Source organism: Entamoeba dispar, genomic scaffold (genome assembly GCF_000209125.1).
Source record: "Entamoeba dispar SAW760 scf_1105229461705 genomic scaffold, whole genome shotgun sequence".
Taxonomy (NCBI): domain Eukaryota; phylum Evosea; order Mastigamoebida; family Endamoebidae; genus Entamoeba; species Entamoeba dispar.
This window is the reverse complement of record NW_001854826.1, coordinates 8,079-27,453: the sequence shown is the minus strand read 5'-3', so window position 1 is coordinate 27,453 and position 19,375 is coordinate 8,079. Positions and strand designations below refer to the sequence as shown.

Sequence of the window (19,375 nt, the reverse complement as noted above, 5' to 3'; positions counted from 1 at the left end):
TGACTCTCCGTTCAACAATAAAAACAAAAAGGAAGAATAAGATGGTGATGAATTTAGTTATCATTTTCTGGTGCTACTATTACACTCGTTTTCTCTATTATATCAAGTAACCTATCAAAATTAATGGAAAGATAATTAAATAATTTTAATAACCCAACAATAGCTTTGTTCCATTGTTCTATTTTTGTTCTGTCAAAGATAAGTAAATAACTTTTATTTAATTTTGTATCAAATACACACATTGTTGTTGGTTTTATTTCATAGTGATATTTTTCTTTTAATTTTGGCCATATGTCTGAACACTTTTCATACAAATCACTAAAATAATAAATCAAATGTTTAAACCCTTCTTTAAATGATTCATCAGCTTCTGAATAGAATGATTGGTTTTGAATATATAAGTTATAAACATTTTTCTTTTGACTTATCTGTACAGATATTTGAGAACGATCATCAAATGGAATTGGAATTGTTGAATGTTTAGGAATAATTTTCTTTCCCATTAAATAAATACCCAATACTAATTTTCCCATTGCAATATTAAATTCATTAACTTTATCAATAGAATATTTAAAAGGGATACCACATAATGTTACTGAACCATCATTAAATGATTCAACTTCAAACAATGAACCAAAAATACTTCGTTTTTCAATTGTTTGTAACTCATTCTTTAATGATGTTATTGTATTACTTAATTCTAGTCGCTCGTCTGTTGATTGTTGAATGTCTTTTAATAAATTATTGTTAATTGCCCAGTATTGTTTTTCTATACTTTCTGTACATTCAATATCGAATTTATCAATCTCTTTAAGTAATTCATTAAGTTGTTCAAAAGATTGTTCTTTTAGTTCTCTTAACCGTTTTACTGACTCTTCATTTTCTTTTGTATTTTCATATCCTTGAAGAATTACATCAATGTTATCAATATCTTCTTTTATATTTTCTATTTCTTCTGTTAGTTCATTCCATTTTGTTGTGTGGTATCGTTCAAAGTCTTCATAATCTTCCATTTTATGTAACACAATTTGTAAACACTCATCACATACAAATGCCTTTGACTTAAATCCTGGTTCTGCAATTAATGAACAATTTTCATCTCTTTGTCCACTTTTTATAACTTCATTCATTGTTTTAGATAAATCAATATGAGAATAAAGCATTTGTTTACACCTTTGACATATAAGTAATGAATTATGTTGCATTTATTTCTAATAATAAGAATATAACTTATAAGTTCCTTTTTCTTCCAATAAAAAAGTTTTTTAAAACAGACAAATACTATTTTCCTAAATGATGTAATCATAAAGAATTTTTTTGTTTTTTTTCAAATTAAATAAAATTAATATAGAAAATTGTTTGTTATTATTAGCTGAATTTGTTATTAGTTTTGTTTAAGTCATTAACGTGTCCTTAATACATTTCTTTATTCAGTTTAATGGTCACTATACATCTTTGTTCTTTTTTTTCATCGATACTCATTGCACTTTCTTATTCTAATTGCTACCTTGTTCATAACACTAGCTGATTTAGACTCTTATCTTCATTTCAATATCTTAAACTATGTTGGTTACCAAAAATTATTTATTTAATTATTTTTTGTCTTTTTTCTATTACTAATTTTCTTCTTCTAACTACTTCATTCATCCAATCAAATATCCCTTCTCCTCTTTCAATTGCTTGTCCATATGTTTCATTATCTTGTTTCTCAAATACTTCATTTTTAAAACTTCCTAAATAATATTGATAATGTTTAGTAGTATCATCAATTGATTGTTGAATATTTGGAAATGTTTCTACTCCTTCTTTACTTAATTAATTATTCATCACCTCTTCTACTTTAATTTAAATTTACAACTAAAACAGGTTGTAGTTAACGTGATAAACTATATACACTATAAGCTTTATAAAAAATGTCATTAATCCAGAAAATAAAATGAACAAAAATATATTATAAAAATATAAAAAGTAAATTAAATGTTAAACTCAATTCAATGGAACTTCAGGTACTTTAGAATAATCATAAGAATTTGAGGAGAAGAACTTACGTCTTACTATTATCACAACAATTACTATAACCATCACTAACCCTGCACAGATAATACACCCAACAACTATCCAAAGGAGAATAGTCCATGAATTATTTTGTGATCGTCCACTGGTTGAACTTTCACTCTCCTGACTTACAGAAGAAGAAATAGTCTCACTGCCATGACTCATAGAAGAAGAACTACTTTCAATCGTTGATCCACAAACATCAACAACACACTTCTTGTTGTAAAAGTCAAAGAAATATCCATTATCACAATAAGTGGCAACACATTCATCACTCCATTTTCCATTAGCTCCACATTTATAACCACCATGAGCATGTTCAATTGTAATTTTGGAATCACAATCTTTACTTCTTTTAACTAGTCTATCATTAGATGGATTACAATCAGTTTGGTATTTGTTATAAAGAGATAAAGCAGCACTGGCAAATAATTCTAGTCTGTTATTATAACTATCCAAGAATTGTAATTCATCAACTGGTTCAATAATAAACTCTCTTGGAATTGTTTGGTTGTAACTATAATCATGAAGGTATGTTTCAGCAAAACTAATTTGCATAGTAAGTGAAACACTACTCATGTCAATGAGTTGTTGTTCTGTGAATATAGTATCCGGTGAAACCACAACAGTTGGTGATTGTCCTACATCGTATAATTCTTTCTCTCCTTCTGGATCTCCTAAATACCCAACAATAATTCCATTACCTCTTTCTTTCATTCCTTTAGCTAATAAAGAACATGCCGAATAACAAAATGCATCAGTCATAACTATTATGTCTGTTGGATTTCTAGGATTCTTCTTAAAATAGACATCTGTTACAGCTGATTGGATAATACCAGTTTGTGTTTTAACATGTTCAATGTCTCCATATTTAATAGTTACTGATGAGGCATAAAACTCTTCTCGAGTAGTTAAGTTAGAATATATTAATTGACATGAGTTAACGTCACTAAGTAGTTCATCGTATCCAAGTGACAAACTACGTAAAGAAGGGTCACTAATTCGGATGTCTCCAATTTGGTTTACATCATTAGAAGGTGCCAATGTTTTTTCAATGAAAGCTTCAAGATCAACATATCCACCACCATTCATTGGAAGAATTACACTAATTGGGCCATTATTTTCATCAAAAGATTCAATACAATTTTTATAAACGTTTACATATGTTTGTAATTGATATTCTTCTGGAGCAAATGATTGAATAACAAGAACATTAACAATAGTGTTATTAATAGTAATAACTTTACAAGCAATATTGTCTTTAAGTTCATAATCATATGAAACATCTTTTTTTGGGTGTGTCAAACCTAAATCACTTGGTAAAATTGGTTGGACATTAAAAGCTCTATTTCTTTTTTTCTTGTCAATTCTTTCTTTTACTTGACGTACTTTTAGAGCCCTATTAGTATCTTCTTGATCTTCTGGTCCAAAATTAATTATTTGATAAGAACAATTGACCTTAACTCCATTTGTGTATTCAATTTCAAAAACATGATCTATTTCTTCTTTTGTTAATGGGTTGTCACTTATCATAAATAACCCAATGGTTTGTCTTGTGTAAGTAAATCTAGCGTGTGGACTTTTTAAACCAGAAAAAGTATTACCATAATTTCTAATCCAATCTAACACTGGAACACCATCAACAGAAGAAACTGGTACTTCTTTATTTTTTATAATTTCTGAAGGTAATTTTAAATCATACATTAATATTTCAGTTAATGGAGAAAAGAGAACTTCATGAGTTTGTTTAATTGAAACAGTAAATGGTAAGACAATACCAATAAGATCAATCCAGTAATAATAATCTTTAGATGACTCAAACCCAAAATACATATGTAAGTCATGTAAATCAAGTAATAATTTATTAATCTTTTTATAAAAAGGATAAAATGGTTGATCTACTTCTTCAATTTCTGACATTCTTTGGTCAATATCAACAGTATGATGATAAGTGTCAGATCCTTTTGGTTGAGGTGGGTTTTTGAGAATGTCGTGATACACATATGCTTCAAATGCATTTTTTAATGATGTTTTTATTTTATGTGCACGATCTGCAGTAATATTGAGTGAATTTAGACAATCAAATAGTTCAGTTGAACTTGGTGTTAATCCAAATTTGCAGGGAATGGCAAAACAAGAAAAAGTAAAGAGTAAAACAAGCCACTTCATTATTAACTTATATTTTTAGTTCAAACTATTTAGTTTTGGTGACAGCATAAAAGAAAAGGCTTTTTTTCTATTGATATGGAACTTTCTGATAGTGAATAAAATTGTTATTAAAATGATGCTATTCTTTTTTCTTATTATTTTATAAGTAGAATAAAACCAAATGAAATATTAAAATTTCTTTTACAGATCATCGAATATGAACACAGGGGCATACTCTGTTGTACCAATCTCTTGTTCTGGTTCATTTCTTCTAATAGGAACAGGTATGATTGGAATATTTGCTTCTGGTGGTACCCCTTTAACAACCTCTTTTTCTTGACCATGACCAGTAGAAGGTAAAAAGCCCATATTAACAGACATTCCTCCATAGTCCATTTTTGTTTTCTGTTTCATTGGAATAGCTGATGCAAATTTGCTTCTACAGAAACTCATTGCAGAAACATCATCGTCATAGTCTCCTCTTGAATTAATTCTTAAAGAAGGAGACATGTACATACTTCTTGGTGAATTAATAAATGAAGTAAATGGAGAACTAGGCATATTAGGTGTTTTTGGACATGGTGTTTTAACCAAACAAGATCTTCTTGAAAAACTTCCAGAATTAATAGGGGATGGACTTGTTTTTGATTTAATTGCATAAACTTCTCTAAATGAAGAAGGAGTCATTGGACCTAATTGGAATGGATTAGAAGATGAAATATTGACAACTTCTCCTTTTTGTAATGAAGCTGTAAAAATGTCATAATATTCTTGAGTATTTAAACGATGACTTAATTTTAATCCAGGGAAACATCTTTTTTGGAATTCAATTCCAGATATTAGTGATGGTTTAACTGGTTTAACTTTACGTGGTTTTGGTTGCCAATTTTTTGTGAATGGAGCTTGAGTTATAAAAGGATGGTCTAACGCTTGTTTAGCTGTCCATCTTGAATCTGGGTCATATTGTAATAACCCATGAATAAAATGAAGCATAGACTGACGAGTTTCAGAAATAGAGCCTTTATCTTCCAAAGGATTATCTGAAAGTTTCATGGGAATTCTCATAATCAGTTCATCTAAAGTACGATACCTAAAATACCTTTTATCAGGTTCAAGTTCAACTGCATTTTCCATTTCATATTCAAATGGTTGTTTAAAAATATATTTAATTCGACCACCAATTGTTGGCATTTTGTTATAAAAATTTTGTGTTGTAGTACCTTGTTCTAATATATAATCTGGAGGTTGTCCTAACATATCAGTAATTTTATATAATTCATTATATTCAGAACTTCCGGGGAATAATGGAATTCCTAATATTAATTCAGCACATATACATCCAGCACTCCAGACATCAATAGCACATGAATATGGTAATCCTAAAATAACTTCTGGTGCTCTGTAATGTCTTGATTGAATATAAGTATAAAGTGTATATGTAGAAAAACATGCAGAACCAAAATCTATCACTCTGACCTTCTTTGATGTTGGATCAAGTAACATATTTTCTGGTTTAACATCACAATGAACAATACTTGCATCTTCTAACACTGATAAACATTGAAGTAATGATTTCATATAATTTCTAATAATATTAACAGGAAATCCTTTATAATTTCTTGCTTGAATAGCTTGATACAAATTTTTTCCTAATAACTCAGTAACAATACAAAGATGAGAATGATATAGAAAATGATCAACTAATCTCACTGTATTTGATGATCCATCTTTATCATATGCATCATTTAACAATGATAACATAGCTACTTCTAACATTCCTTGTCTAAAATATGAAAATTTTGAACGTAATACTTTAATGGCAACATCTTTATTTTTCATAAGGTCTCGAGCTTTAAATACTTGTCCAAACATCCCTTGTCCAAGACGATCAGTAATTTTATATCTTGAAACAGTATCAGGATTAGCAGAATAATATGGCCCTTCAAAAGATGTGGCACTTCCAAGGACATCATTAAGTTTAACTATTAAGTCATAATTCTCATTATCATAATTACTATTATGACGAGGGATAGATGGAGCAGTTAAGTATAATGGGGACATCCCTGTTGTAGGATCAGTAAGGCGAGGAGAACAACGATAGAATACATCAAAAATTTTTGAAGTCAAATATTTTGTAATATATTTCTTATTTGGAGAATGTAGACCTTCTTCTTCGTTCGAGAAATATGAAGTAAAGGCACTACTTGGTTTCTTAGAGAAAAAATTCATTTGAATTAAACAGTGAAAGGGTTTCTATTTTCCTAGTTTTTGAAAAGAAACACTTTCTGGCATAAATCATATCTTTAACAGCAATTTACATCTTTTTGGATCCACATCACTGAAAATTTTTTCATATTTTGTTTATCAAAGAAAAAAAGATTATTTTGTCATTTTTTAGAATCAAAAACAAAAAATAATTTCATTGTTCTCTATTCAATAAGTTTTTTCTTCTTTTACATAACGAAGAAGTTCTCTTCTATTGAGTTGATATATAAAAACCCCTTTGTTTTCTTTTTGATTATTACATTATCCCTTAAAATATCAAACCACTAGGGTTTGAGAACTTTAAAAGATATTTACACTAACATGGAAAAAATTAATCGGTCAGATGTCACTGACGGATTAAGAAGACAATTAAAAAATAGTGTTGGCAAGAAGAAACAACAATTTGTTCTACAACAAGAAGAAAGAGAAAATGAAAGTGATGATAGCGAAGAAACCAAATCTCAACTTTTAATAAAAAAAAAGAAATACGTTAATCCAATTGAAAAATTTAGACCAAAGACAAAAAAAGACAAACAAGAAAAGATAAACAAACACAAAGAAGCTAAAGTTGAAATAAAAGAAGACCCATCGAAAAAGAATAGATTTAATCAAATAGAATCTTCAACAGATGTTATAAACGAAGGTATTAATCAACTAAAAGAAACAAAAACAATACAAGAAAAAGATATAAAAGAAATTAATGATTTAAAAGAAGAAGTTATAAAAGAAAGTAATAACTCAGAAGAAGAATTAATAAAAGAAAAAAAAGAAATTCAACAACCCAAAAAAAAATATTCAAAGAAATCATCCCCTCAATTAATAAATGATGAAATTACTTTATTTGAGGATGTTGAAGGAAATAAAAAGGAAACTAACACTAGAGATATTATTGAAACTTTTTCCCATGAATCACAACAATCAAACCAACACTCAGAAAAACATAAAAATGAAAAAAAACCACAAAAAGGTGGAGAAGAAAAGAAAAGAAAGAAAACAAAAACAAGAAGTCGAATGAAAAATGTAAAAAAAGATAAACGACCTGATCATTTGAAACCGTCATATCTTCAAAATACTAATAGTAAATGATTGATATTTTTTAAATTTAGAATTTTAATTTTTTTACATTATATAGATTTATTATTTATTAAAGTTTCATAAATAAAATATTTAACATTCTTTTTTTTTTAAAAAGTAATAAACTATAAAATATAAGTAAGTTTATATGATAGAATAATTGGAATAAAAAAAAAGAAATTAATAGCTTCATTAACAATGACATACTTCAATAAATATTCAAAAAAAAAAATAGAAATGAGGATAAATATATAAAATATATTACAATATCATTACATAATTAGAATCAACTGTGAGTCAATAGTTTAATAATAGTTGTAATGAAGGATAATTAGATATCACTTTTTATAAATTTATTAATTAGAACCAGGGTATTTTATATTATTTTGAATTAATTTTAAAGGTTCGAAGAGTTATTGCTATGGAAATAGAAAAAAAGAGAACTTAAAAACAAATTCTTCTAAAGAGATGTCTGAAATAGTTCATTCATTTCATATATCTAATAAAGTCCTTCAAGGGAGATGTTCAACACAAAATGGAATTAAAGAAATAAGTAATGAATTAGATGAGGAAGTTATTTATTTAGTAAAAGAATTAAATAACAAAACAATAACAGAAGAATGGCAATTAATAGATAATGAATTAGAAAATCCAATAGTATTAATTAGAACATATTTATTATCAAAAAAAAATGAAACTATTTTACGATCATATGCTACAATTCCTAAATACTATTTATTAATTAAAAATATATTAGAAAGAATTGAACGAATTACTGAATTACTTCCAAGTGTTTTAGAAACAGAAAGTTTTGATGACTTTTTTATTAATAATGTTATTATAATGGATCCAACAAAATTTTATGGTAGAGTTACACATTCATATAGATATAAAGAAATTTCTCCACAAGAATGTGCTCATGTTTTTTCACATTTTCAACAACCAATTTGGAATTATCATTTATTTTATGCAAAAGACGAAAATAAAATGACTTCATTTGTTATGCAATCAAAATTTCTTGTCCAAGAAAATTCTAAAGGTTCTTTATTTCATTTGGTTAATTTACAAAGGAAATTCATTAGTAATATCTTTGATCATATCAGTGGAGATCAAGAAGTTAAAGACATGATGTTTTTAGAAAGAACGTTTAATAAAATGGTTTACAACCAAGATGTTTTTCCAGTAATTATTCATAGAAATGCTGTATTTAATGTTTTTGCAAACTATGATTTTACTGAAATTGTTATAAAAGGATCAAGTGAGTATCATCAAAAATTTAATGTTCTTTTAGAAGATTTAGAGCATAAAGTTTATGGCAATATTATTTATCCTAAAAGTACTCTATTAAAGAAAGGAAATCGTCAAAAATGTTTTCATAAAGAATCACCTTTTTTTAGTAAAGAATTGGTTTCAACTGATTTAATTATTGGTAAAACTATTTCTGAAGGTAATATTTTTTTTGGATGTCAAAGTGTTGGACAAGGAATTAGTTTATGTCAATACCATCACGTAAGTCCTGTAAAATTTGCTGTTGTTCTTTCTGCTGAAAGAACAGAAACATTTAATGGAAAAGCAAAATCTATATTTTATTATCATTATTTTGTTCCTGAATTAAATCTTAATGATGTTAAAAGGTTTAGTGGATGTATTCGTAATATTATTATTGCTAAACTCATAATGAGAATTGGTTTTGAACAAAATGTTAGTCTTAAAATTGATAGACCAAATTCAGGAGATTTAAACTTAGCAAAAAATATGTTATTTTGTGCATTACAAATAAAAAGAACTATTGAAGATAGAAAACGCTTACAACAATTAGAAAGAAAAAAGGATATTACCAAAATTAATCATTGTTTTATTTATCTTCTTGATGATCGTAGTTTTCATTATTTAATTAAAATGTTATGTCTTGAAGATCTTATGAGTTTAAGATGTACTTGTAATCGTTTTAAAAAGTTAATAGATGAAAGTACAGATATTTGGAGAAACTTTTATGATTTATATTATAATCCTCAAACTCAACCAAAAACATTTTTTACTTCAGAACATAGTAACATTAAAAATTATTCATTACTTGTAAGAAAGTGTTATAAAATACGTCAAAACTGGAGAAATAAAAAATGGTCTAAAAGAAGTATACTCACTCCATTTTATGCACCAATTAATTATATTAGAGTAAAAAATGATGATTGTATTGTTGTAGGAAGTGAAAATGGATATTTTTCTAGAATTGAAACAAAAAATAATGAATTTATTAAAGTTCGTGAAGGATTACCTATGAGTCTTCTTGCAGGGATGAAATGTAGTTTTGATTATTCAAATGATCTTTATGTTTATTTTAGATCAGGAGAAATAAGAAAATATACAAATAGTACTCTTAAATTTACAAAATATGAATGTCATCCATATGAAAAAGTTAGTTTTGTAAATAATTCTATAATTGTTGGACTAAATGATACAACATTATCTGTTGTTGATTTTATTTCACAAAAAACTCTTAATAAATTTGTTCCTCATTCTGTTGAAATAACACATTTTTGTTGTATTAATCCAAATATTGTTGTATCATCTTCTATTGATGGAACTATTGCTGGTTTTGATTTACGTTCCAATCAACTTGCTTTTAGAACATTAAGTTATAGAGAAGAATTAACTTCTTTTGATTGGATTGATGACTTTATTATCAGTGGGTCTTGTAAAGGAAGAATGAAAATGTGGGATTTGAGAATTAATATGTGTTGTTGTGAAAGGACTGTACATTTTAATGCAATTAATTCAATGTTTTGTTTCAATAGGAAAGTAGTAAGTGGAGGAACAGATAAAGCAGTTTATTGTTGTGACTTATCACGTGGGTGGTTTGAAAATGTATTAATGATGTACATGCATCCAAGTACTGTAACATGTGTTTCATTAAATGATTGTACATTATCTACTGGTTCAGAAGATGGAGTATTAATATGTTCTCAATTTTGTTAATATAAGTGATTTTTATTTAAAAAATAAAATAATTTAATTTTAAATAAAAAGTAAACTAAAAGAATTTTAATTATTTACTTGATTCTTATTTTTGATTAATACAAGTAATAAACTCATTCTCTTTCATACAATGAGTTGAACATAATAAATCCTTTCTACAATTATCTTTACATTTTCTATTAATTGTAGAATAGTGAGAATCAAATTTATTCCATAATTCATCATCTACTGCTAATTGTTCAATAAATTCTTTTAAATTTTTTGTTGTATATTCTTCAATACCAAATAATTCTTTAGCATTATATTCTATTTCCCATTCAAATTTATTATTTTTATTGCATTTATTAATGTCAAGAATATAATTTGTATAATCTTTAATACTCTTTCTATCATATTCATATAATCTAAATCTTGGATTCAAATTCTTAAATGAAGTCATAGCTGGATTCATTATTATATGAAATGTTGGTTTTGTAATATTTGGTAATACTCTAAATGAATTAAAATGTGAATGACCTGAAAGATGACTAATAATAATGTCAGAATACTCATTCATTGCATAACCAAAATCTTCATTAAACTTTGGAACAACATCAATAGTTCCACTTTCTTTTAATCCAACTCCTTCGTGACTTAATAAAATAACTCTTTCTCCATTCTTTCTAGCTAATTCTAATGTCTCATTAAACCATTTCATCATTCCTGCTGGATCATTTTCAACATACTCATTACAATGACTACCATAAACATCAACATAAGCAAGATGAAGTGCAATAATTCTTACTCCAGAATCAATTAATTCAGTGTAAAATCCTCCTTTTTTAAATTGTTCTAATGCATTTGGAGAAAGCCAGTCTTTAAAAAGATCCCCCATAAAATCTAACATCCACTGATTTTGAGGAGGGTATTGCCAATTACTTGACAACCAATAATCATGATTTCCTGGTACTGGATATACTCTGAAACCTGGTAATCGTTTCTTTAATGCTTCAACTTGTAATTGAATTCTTCTTTTATTTGTTTCTTTACTTTGAGTTATCACATCACCAGGAACAACGTCCATTAACCAAAATATTAATTTACTTTCTGATTGGTGTTTCGCAATGTAATCAAAAGCAGATTCTGAGACATTAAGAGGGGAGTAACAGTTATAATCTCCACAAGGACCACTGATAGAATTTTCCTGTCCTTTTCTAGGTATAGAATTAGAATGACAACAGTCAATAGCCAGACACTTTGAAGAACTACCAACAACAAATTCATCATCAAAGTGTGTATCAGTAATTAACCAAAACTTCTTATTTGCTGAAGTTAAAGTAATAAAAAGAAGAGGCAATAGCATGATGAACAACAAGTTAATAGTTCTATTTTTGTAGATAATAACAATTAAAGTACTTTTTAATTCTTCAACTTTTCAATTTGAAAATTCTGAAAAAAAATCTAAAACAAAAAAAGAACTTTGAATTTTAAAATTTTTTTGTGTCAATGTTTTTATTGTTTATTTATTTTATTTTTATTTGTTTTGGTCAAACTACATGTAATAACGCCGTTGATATTAACTTCTCTCATTCTGAAATATTTCAACACACTGCTGATACTTCAAAAACACCTGATAGTTATTATATTTTAAAACGACATCTTTATTCACAAAAAGGAGTTTGGTATAGGGTTTCATTATCAACTCCACAAACACTTATTATTGATACTTGTTTTACAGGACATACTGCTTTTGATACTAAAATTATGATTTTCAGTCAATGTGAAAATAATTCAGGTTCAAAATTACTAGCAATAAATGATGATGGGATAGATGGCTGTGGAAAAGCCTCAAGACTGACTTATCATTTCACAAAACCTTCTTACATTTTTATTACTGGAGCTACTCAATTAGACACTGGAATATTTGGACTGAGAGTATCTCCACTTCCTAAACGTGAAAATACTAATCCTTTAATACCAGAAAAATTATCAACTCCAACATCTATTGAGGGAATTACTTCAGGGCTAAATTCCTCAGTTTTGTATTACACATTTGAAGGATTAGATTCTGCTCCAATTAAAGTTTCAACTTGTCACCCTCTCACAGATACTCAAATAACATTAGTCCTCGATAAAAATACACCAAATCAACAACAAGTCGTAGACAATTGCCCTTCTCATTATTTTGGTGCTGAACTAACTGTTCCTATTGGAAAAACATTTCATTCACTTCAAGTAAAAACAAATAACCCAGGTCATTTTATTCTTTCACTTAAATTACCTTCAACTCAACAAACACCAATTGCAATTAGAGAACTACCATTTTTACATTCAAGTAAACCATCAGGTGAAATTTCTAAGTCATGTGGAGGATATCCCGAAGATAGTGGAACATGGTATGCAATTATTGGAACAGGTGAAGACTATTTGATATCAACATGTGAATCATCACTGTTAAGAGAAGGAATTGGTACAACAGTTGAAATATTTGATTCAAATGGGGAATGTAAACGTGATAGTTTTGGTTGTGGAATTCATGGTCGAATTATTAAGAAATTAGAATACAAGAAAGAGTATTTCATTAAAGTGTCTTGTCAAGAAAGTAATAAATGTAAAGCAACTTTACTTGTTCAAAGAATACTCCAAAGTTCAGAAGAATGTAAACATCCTGTTATACTTGAAATTGGAGAAGAAGGAATTGTTTCACATAGTAAAATTGGACATCTTTCACATCCATGTGAACCAATAAGTATTCACGGTAGTTGGTATTTATTAAACTCAAGAGTTAACAAAGATTTTATGATATTTGGAGGAGTTATTGATGGATTTAATGCTAGTAGTAATGTTATTTATACAAAAACATGTAGAGGGCCATGTAAAGAAGAAAGTCGAGTATTAACAACAACATTTAAAAAAAATGGAGAATATTTTTTTGTTGTTAGTGCTTCATCAGTTCTTGTTTCTGGAGTTTCATTATTTGTTGTTCCAATTAAAAAAACCGATTGTTCTGATACTATTCAAACAACACCATTCTCTACTTTAGGAATTCTTCAAGATAAAAAACATTATTATTCATTTGAGGGAGATGGATCAATATTTATTATTGAAACATGTGGTCCTGACACTCAAATAGATACAGTCATTACTGTGTATTCAAGTTGTAATTCATATAGACCACTGACAATGAATGACGATTCTGAAATATGTGGAAATACTGCTTCATTTATTCGAGAAAAATTTGTTGGGAAATTTATTGTTGTTGTTGATGTGTCACATAAGTCTGAACGAAGTATTGGACCATATCGATTAAATGTATATAAGGACATTGAATATTCAAATGATAATTGTTTAAGTCCTACAGAAATTACAGATGGGACTCATTTTATTTATACTTATAATAATAGATATGTTTTATTACCTAACCGACCTGATATTCAGTCGAAAGGTGCATTTCTTCTTTATAAAGGTAGAGATGCAGTTGTAACAACATGTAATTCTATGGTAACATCAAGGATCGAAGTGTTATCTGATTGTTCTACTGTTCTAAATAATAGACATTTAAAAGGATATTGTAGAAATGGAGAAAAAGTAATTGTTCATACAAATGAAATTCTATTTATTGGAGGTAAAAATTCAATGGATATGGGATTAATTCAAATTGAAGTATTTGCATCAAATAGGATTTCAATATATATTTTATTTGGAATAGTATTGATTGTATCATTATTCTCTATATCATATTATTTCTACACATTACTTAAAAATAAATTATTAATTCTCTTTGGAAATACAATGGAAAACAAAGGATATTATGAATTATAACTTTATTTACTTAATACTTCTTTCTATTAACTGATCATTTTTTATTCTTTTCTCACAGAACTTCTTTTTGAACGTCTGTTCTAATCTCATTAATATTTTTACTTTTTTTATTTTACTTTAATTAAATGGAAATTATCGGGATATTTCAATAACTATTTATTTTTATTTTTTAGTTTTAAGGTTTCTATTTTTCAAAAAATGAAGAAAGAGGAATAAATAATACTAAAAAGATCAAATGGAATGTTCTTCTCATGATAAAAACATTCAAACGAAACTAATAATCTGTTCATAAAATTTTGTTATGTCTGTAGGATATACTTCACCTTTTGCTCAAAATGCACAAACAAATGCTAAACCAACAAATAGTGGACCAGAAACAATGGCTATTAGATTAACTGTTGTTAGTGGTAAACAATTAAAAGCTATGGACATTCGTTCTTCTGATCCTTATGTTATTGTTTCAGTTGGTATTGAACAAAGAAAAACAAAGACTGTTACGAAAAATTTGAATCCAACTTGGGGAGATACTTTTGAATTCTATAACGTTGTTCCTGGAACTATGGCTACTTTTACTGTCATGGACTATGATAAACATGGTAAAGATGACCATATGGGAAATGCTTCTTTGGTTATTCAAAAGCTTCCACCAGGCCAAATGTCTAATAACGAACTTCCTTTATCCACTAAGGGTTCTATTTGTATTCAATACACTATCATCTCTAGTTCTTCTAGTGCAAAAACCTCACAACAATCTAGTGCTAAACCTGCTCAACAATATCCAGGTCCTCAACAAGGTGCTCAACAAGGATACGGTGCATATCCAGGTTATCCTCAACAACAATACCCAGGTTATCCACCACAAGGCCAACAACAGTATCCAGGTTATCCACCACAACAACCAGGAGCACCAGTCCAACAACAATACCCAGGTTATCCTCAACAAGCACCACAAGGCCAACAACAATACCCAGGCTATCCTCAACAAGGATACGGTGCATATCCAGGTTATCCTCAACAAGCACCACAAAGCCAACAACAATACCCAGGCTATCCACCACAACAACCAAGAGCACCAACCCAACAACAACCACAAGGTTCCTCTGGAAAACCAGCAACCCAACCAGGAGCACCAGCTCAACAACAATACCCAGGTTATCCACAACAAGGTGGTTATCCTCAACAAGGTGGTTATCCTCAACAAGCACCACAAGGCCAACAATATTCAGCACCACAACAACCAGGAGCACCAGCTCAACAACAATACCCAGGTTATCCACAACAAGGATATGGTGCATATCCAGGTTATCCACAACAAGGTGTTCAAGGTCAACAACCAGGATACCCACAACAAGGATATGGTGCATATCCAGGTTATCCACAACAACCACCAAAATAATTCAGTAAAAATTTAAGCATTCTTTATTTTTATATTCTTTCATTGTGTTAATCCTCTTATTTTTAGTGTTTAAAACTTGTATAGTTTGTGAGGTTTTACAAATTTATTGAATGATATCTAAGGCAAAATTTTTAATTAGCAAAAAACAATAAGTAAAACTGAATTAGAAAGTGCTATACTATAAATAATATAGGTAAGTTATGAGATAAGTATTGCTAATTTAAATTGTTGGCTATCTATAACATAATTTAATTAAACGTTGTATTTAATTTTTTGTTATTATACAATCTTTGTAAATAACTTATTTTATTAAAAATACTTTTGATAAAGTATTCTGTCAATCTTATATGATTTATTATTAATTTTTTTCATTTCCAATTACCATATTCATAAACTTTATCAAATAATATATTGAATAAATTTAAGGGGTATTTGTTTATTTTATTAGTTATACACTTTTGTTAATTTTTGATTCATTCAATATTCATTTATAAATAGAAATAAATTATTGACAATAATTTAAACTGTTATTTTAATTCCAAACAATTCATTAAATTAATTTGACTAATCAAGTCTTGTGTTCAAATTATCATCTATATACCATTTATTCACCTGAGTTGATTCATAACTAAGGATCAGTCACTTACTAGTTATCCCTGAATTTTCATTTCAATACCTCTTTTTGAAATTTACTTTTCTTGATTTTATTGTTAAAAGTTATTACAATTACATTAGCTCAATAATCATTTGTAATAATTTATTTTTGTTATCCTTTATTTAATACTTCTATTCATTTTCTTTTATTTCTATTAAGGTATATGTGTAATAATGTACTTTCAAGTAAATATTTTTTAGATGCATATGAGATCTCTTACATCTAATTGTGTTTTTTGTTTATTTTATTTATATTATTCTTTAGTAATTATTGTTTAATTTTATTTTTTATAATTGTAATAATACTTTTAATACATAACTTAAACATGTGATATGTCTGTAATTTTTATGATTTAATGGATTTCCTTCTTTACGTATTAATACAGTCCTTTCATTTAGTATTTTATTTGGTATACTTATTGGATAATTAGATAAAAATCATGTTAAAATAATGAAATAATAGTTGAGAAATCTTTTATTATTAATTAATAAGAAAATTATAAATAATCAAAATAAACATAAATTAAATAAAAAATATAAAGAATACAATTGTTAATCATCATATATTTACTATTTTATACAATACAATATCACAATATCAATTATTATAATAAAATTAATTTTAAAATAAATATTTATATATGTAAGAAACTAAACAATTATTTTCAATATTTAGAGTATCCACCTCATCTATACCACTCTTTTTTTAAAATATAACTAATTTTGAAACCGCTAACAACCAAATCATTTACTGTTTTGACTCTACCTCATCACTTGAAGATGAAGATAATTCTTCATCTTCTTTAATGTTCGAAAGCCTTGAATGAATTTGAGAAGAAGGAGTAACTACTTTGCTTTCTTTATTTTCTTCTTTATTTTCTTCTTTAGTCTCTTCTTTAGTCTCTTCTTTAGTCTCTTCTTTATTTTGTGATTTATACTCTTCTTCATTCTGTTTTGGTTGTTTCTCTTCTTTAATTTCCAACTCTAAATCAGATACACACAATATTATATGTGCTTGTACAGAAACGCTTGAAACTGTAAATGTGATAAAATTATATACAACATATCGAGTACCTGAAATAAAACAGAACAGATTTGAAGCCATTAACCCAACAATCACACAAACAAAATCTAATGGATATCCAAAAATTTTCTCAGGTAATGAAACGTTCCACTTACAGAGAGTCTTAATGAAGATATAAGGAATAAATGCAATTAAAATTGGTAATGTCATAAATGGAATGAACAAACATTCAACAACAGTAAAACAACAAATAATAAATAGGTACGCATAACAAAATCTTTTTAAATTTCTTTTTGTTCGAATTTCTAAAACATTACCGTTCTCAAAAAGTCCATACTTTGCCTGTACTAGTTCTTTTAACTGTTCAACAACTTTTATTTGTATATTCTTCCAATCAATCATATTTTTCTTTCCAAGTTCTTCCCTTTTTAAAAAAGAAAAGTAATAATATATTATAATAAAATTAATTTATTAATCCTCTTTATTTCTTTTCATCTTTCAAACTATTTTCTTTTTCTTTTTGACCAACTTTCTTTTGATTTACTTTTTTTGTGCCAACAGTAACTTGACTATTACTTTTTGCCTGTTTTTGTTGTTTCTGGTTATTTTCTGTTTCTTTAGGATAATCAATAATTATATTAACTGGACCATCTACCTCAGTACTAATTTTCATATACTGACCAAATGCACCTATTTGTATCTTGTCTTCTGTATATAACTCTTTAAATCTTTTAACTACTAAATCATAAAAAGGATGGCTTTTCTCTGCTCTCATACTCTTATGAAAGTCTGGCTTTGTCCCATTCAAAATCGCGTATAAAGTAAATTGACTCACTACAAGAACTTCATACCCCATGTCCATTACACTTTTACTCCACCTCTTACCATCTTCGCTATCCCATAATTTCATCTTCAACACTTTATTAACTGCACCATCAATATCACTTTCTTTATCCTCTTCATTGATTCCAAAATAAAGCAATAACCCTTTACCAATCTTTCCAACTACCTCTCCACTTTCAACTTTTGTAACTGAACCACTTAATACACGTTGAACAATAATTCTCATCTTCAAGTAATTTACTTTGTTTTGTTAAGTTTTTAGGGTTTGACTAAATAGAAAAAAAAAATAAAGAAAAAAGAAAAGAATTAGAGAGAAGAGACTTTGATTGTACAATCAGCTCCACAAGTAAAGATCTTTCCATCTTCATCAATGAATACATCATTGACACCAAGTGGATGAAGTCTTCCTAATGTTGTGATTGCTTTTGTTTCAACATTCAAGACATATGAATATGAATCTGCTCCTGCTGTAGCAATCATTGTATTATCTTTATTAAATTTAATTTTTAAGACTTTTGAATTATGAGGAACCCATCTAGAATAAATAACTTCATTAGTTTTAGCATCTCGAAGTACAATTTTTCTTGTATCATCTGAGTGAATGAAATATTTACCATCACTTGAATAGTCCATACTATAAACTGTTCCTTGAATATCTTCTTTAATTTCTCCTTTTTCTGTTATTTCTCCATTTCCATTAATTGAATAAAATTTAATACATCCTTCATTTTTTAATCCTACACTAAGTATACTCTTATCTCCATTTATTGCAATTGTTGCAACTCCATTATTATGACCAATACTTTGAATAATTTGATTTCCTTGAATAACTTTAATTCCTTTATTAGTTCCAACATATATTCTATTATTATAGAATACTCCACAATTTGCTGGTGATTCTGTACTAATACTTAATTCATATTCTAATTTATTTTTATCTATAATCTTAACACAATCATCTGATCCAAGTGTAGCAATTTTATCTCCACAATTAACAATATCATTTATTCTTGTACAATGTCCTTTTCCTCTAATTCCAACTGCTTTTCCTGTTGCTTTTTCCCATCTAACAATATGTCCTTCATTTGATCCTGAATATAAATATTTCCCTTCATTTGCAAGTGCTGTAATTGGTTTAT

At 27.6% G+C, this 19,375-nt stretch overlaps 12 protein-coding genes across 12 annotated transcripts in view, besides 23 other annotated features; 4 read left to right on the top strand and 8 right to left on the bottom strand.

The window, feature by feature from the left end:
- Position 1: part of a sequence feature (AT_rich) that runs on past the window's edge.
- Positions 2–53: 52 nt separating this feature from the next.
- On the bottom strand, positions 54–1,205 carry EDI_206840 (uncharacterized protein; the record flags this gene model as incomplete). The annotated part of the gene is made up of 1 exon (XM_001738846.1): positions 54–1,205. One exon carries the CDS (start codon positions 1,203–1,205, stop codon positions 54–56), a length of 1,152 nt encoding a protein of 383 aa, XP_001738898.1.
- Positions 132–152: a sequence feature (AT_rich).
- A 105-nt stretch (positions 1,206–1,310) lies between the features above and the next one.
- Positions 1,311–1,350: a sequence feature (AT_rich).
- A 237-nt stretch (positions 1,351–1,587) lies between these two features.
- Positions 1,588–1,849: a repeat region.
- A 93-nt stretch (positions 1,850–1,942) lies between these two features.
- Positions 1,943–1,979: a sequence feature (AT_rich).
- Positions 1,980–1,986: 7 nt separating this feature from the next.
- Positions 1,987–4,224, bottom strand: EDI_206830 (uncharacterized protein; the record flags this gene model as incomplete). The annotated part of the gene is made up of 1 exon (XM_001738845.1): positions 1,987–4,224. One exon carries the CDS (start codon positions 4,222–4,224, stop codon positions 1,987–1,989), a length of 2,238 nt encoding a protein of 745 aa, XP_001738897.1.
- Positions 3,910–3,937: a sequence feature (AT_rich).
- Positions 4,225–4,404: 180 nt separating the features above from the next.
- EDI_206820 (serine/threonine protein kinase ppk15, putative) lies at positions 4,405–6,432 on the bottom strand (the record flags this gene model as incomplete). Its single annotated transcript, XM_001738844.1, has 1 exon — positions 4,405–6,432. The coding sequence occupies one exon, from the start codon at positions 6,430–6,432 to the stop codon at positions 4,405–4,407; it is 2,028 nt and encodes a 675-aa protein (XP_001738896.1).
- A 357-nt stretch (positions 6,433–6,789) lies between these two features.
- Positions 6,790–7,554, top strand: EDI_206810 (uncharacterized protein; the record flags this gene model as incomplete). The annotated part of the gene is made up of 1 exon (XM_001738843.1): positions 6,790–7,554. One exon carries the CDS (start codon positions 6,790–6,792, stop codon positions 7,552–7,554), a length of 765 nt encoding a protein of 254 aa, XP_001738895.1.
- Positions 7,125–7,260: a microsatellite.
- Positions 7,401–7,503: a microsatellite.
- A 3-nt stretch (positions 7,555–7,557) lies between the features above and the next one.
- Positions 7,558–7,680: a sequence feature (AT_rich).
- A 105-nt stretch (positions 7,681–7,785) lies between these two features.
- Positions 7,786–7,806: a sequence feature (AT_rich).
- Positions 7,807–7,884: 78 nt separating this feature from the next.
- Positions 7,885–7,905: a sequence feature (AT_rich).
- A 9-nt stretch (positions 7,906–7,914) lies between these two features.
- Positions 7,915–7,944: a sequence feature (AT_rich).
- Positions 7,945–8,010: 66 nt separating this feature from the next.
- Positions 8,011–10,518, top strand: EDI_206800 (uncharacterized protein; the record flags this gene model as incomplete). The annotated part of the gene is made up of 1 exon (XM_001738842.1): positions 8,011–10,518. One exon carries the CDS (start codon positions 8,011–8,013, stop codon positions 10,516–10,518), a length of 2,508 nt encoding a protein of 835 aa, XP_001738894.1.
- Positions 8,275–8,298: a sequence feature (AT_rich).
- Positions 10,519–10,526: 8 nt separating the features above from the next.
- Positions 10,527–10,595: a sequence feature (AT_rich).
- An 8-nt stretch (positions 10,596–10,603) lies between these two features.
- Positions 10,604–11,860, bottom strand: EDI_206790 (sphingomyelin phosphodiesterase, putative; the record flags this gene model as incomplete). Its single annotated transcript, XM_001738841.1, has 1 exon — positions 10,604–11,860. The coding sequence occupies one exon, from the start codon at positions 11,858–11,860 to the stop codon at positions 10,604–10,606; it is 1,257 nt and encodes a 418-aa protein (XP_001738893.1).
- Positions 11,861–12,003: 143 nt separating this feature from the next.
- On the top strand, positions 12,004–14,319 carry EDI_206780 (uncharacterized protein; the record flags this gene model as incomplete). Its single annotated transcript, XM_001738840.1, has 1 exon — positions 12,004–14,319. The coding sequence occupies one exon, from the start codon at positions 12,004–12,006 to the stop codon at positions 14,317–14,319; it is 2,316 nt and encodes a 771-aa protein (XP_001738892.1).
- Positions 12,007–12,037: a sequence feature (AT_rich).
- Positions 14,320–14,407: 88 nt separating the features above from the next.
- Positions 14,408–14,446: a sequence feature (AT_rich).
- Positions 14,447–14,620: 174 nt separating this feature from the next.
- On the top strand, positions 14,621–15,715 carry EDI_206770 (Circumsporozoite protein precursor, putative; the record flags this gene model as incomplete). The annotated part of the gene is made up of 1 exon (XM_001738839.1): positions 14,621–15,715. One exon carries the CDS (start codon positions 14,621–14,623, stop codon positions 15,713–15,715), a length of 1,095 nt encoding a protein of 364 aa, XP_001738891.1.
- A 262-nt stretch (positions 15,716–15,977) lies between these two features.
- Positions 15,978–16,033: a sequence feature (AT_rich).
- Positions 16,034–16,608: 575 nt separating this feature from the next.
- Positions 16,609–16,683: a sequence feature (AT_rich).
- Positions 16,684–16,842: 159 nt separating this feature from the next.
- Positions 16,843–17,012: a sequence feature (AT_rich).
- Positions 17,013–17,117: 105 nt separating this feature from the next.
- Positions 17,118–17,795, bottom strand: EDI_206760 (uncharacterized protein; the record flags this gene model as incomplete). Its single annotated transcript, XM_001738838.1, has 1 exon — positions 17,118–17,795. One exon carries the CDS (start codon positions 17,793–17,795, stop codon positions 17,118–17,120), a length of 678 nt encoding a protein of 225 aa, XP_001738890.1.
- Positions 17,219–17,342: a microsatellite.
- Positions 17,796–17,818: 23 nt separating the features above from the next.
- Positions 17,819–17,869: a sequence feature (AT_rich).
- A 5-nt stretch (positions 17,870–17,874) lies between these two features.
- EDI_206750 (uncharacterized protein) lies at positions 17,875–18,462 on the bottom strand (the record flags this gene model as incomplete). Its single annotated transcript, XM_001738837.1, has 1 exon — positions 17,875–18,462. The coding sequence occupies one exon, from the start codon at positions 18,460–18,462 to the stop codon at positions 17,875–17,877; it is 588 nt and encodes a 195-aa protein (XP_001738889.1).
- Positions 18,463–18,507: 45 nt separating this feature from the next.
- Positions 18,508–18,542: a microsatellite.
- EDI_206740 (WD-repeatcontaining protein, putative) lies at positions 18,543–18,869 on the bottom strand (the record flags this gene model as incomplete). Its single annotated transcript, XM_001738836.1, has 1 exon — positions 18,543–18,869. One exon carries the CDS (start codon positions 18,867–18,869, stop codon positions 18,543–18,545), a length of 327 nt encoding a protein of 108 aa, XP_001738888.1.
- Positions 18,726–18,746: a sequence feature (AT_rich).
- Positions 18,870–19,240: 371 nt separating the features above from the next.
- EDI_206630 (WD-repeatcontaining protein, putative) overlaps positions 19,241–19,375 on the bottom strand; it is a gene marked incomplete at both ends in the record, with an annotated part of 960 nt that continues 825 nt past the window's right edge. The window contains one exon of the mRNA XM_001733397.1: positions 19,241–19,375. This exon is cut by the window's right edge and continues 825 nt beyond it. Coding sequence (XP_001733449.1) covers positions 19,241–19,375 — 135 coding nt within the window.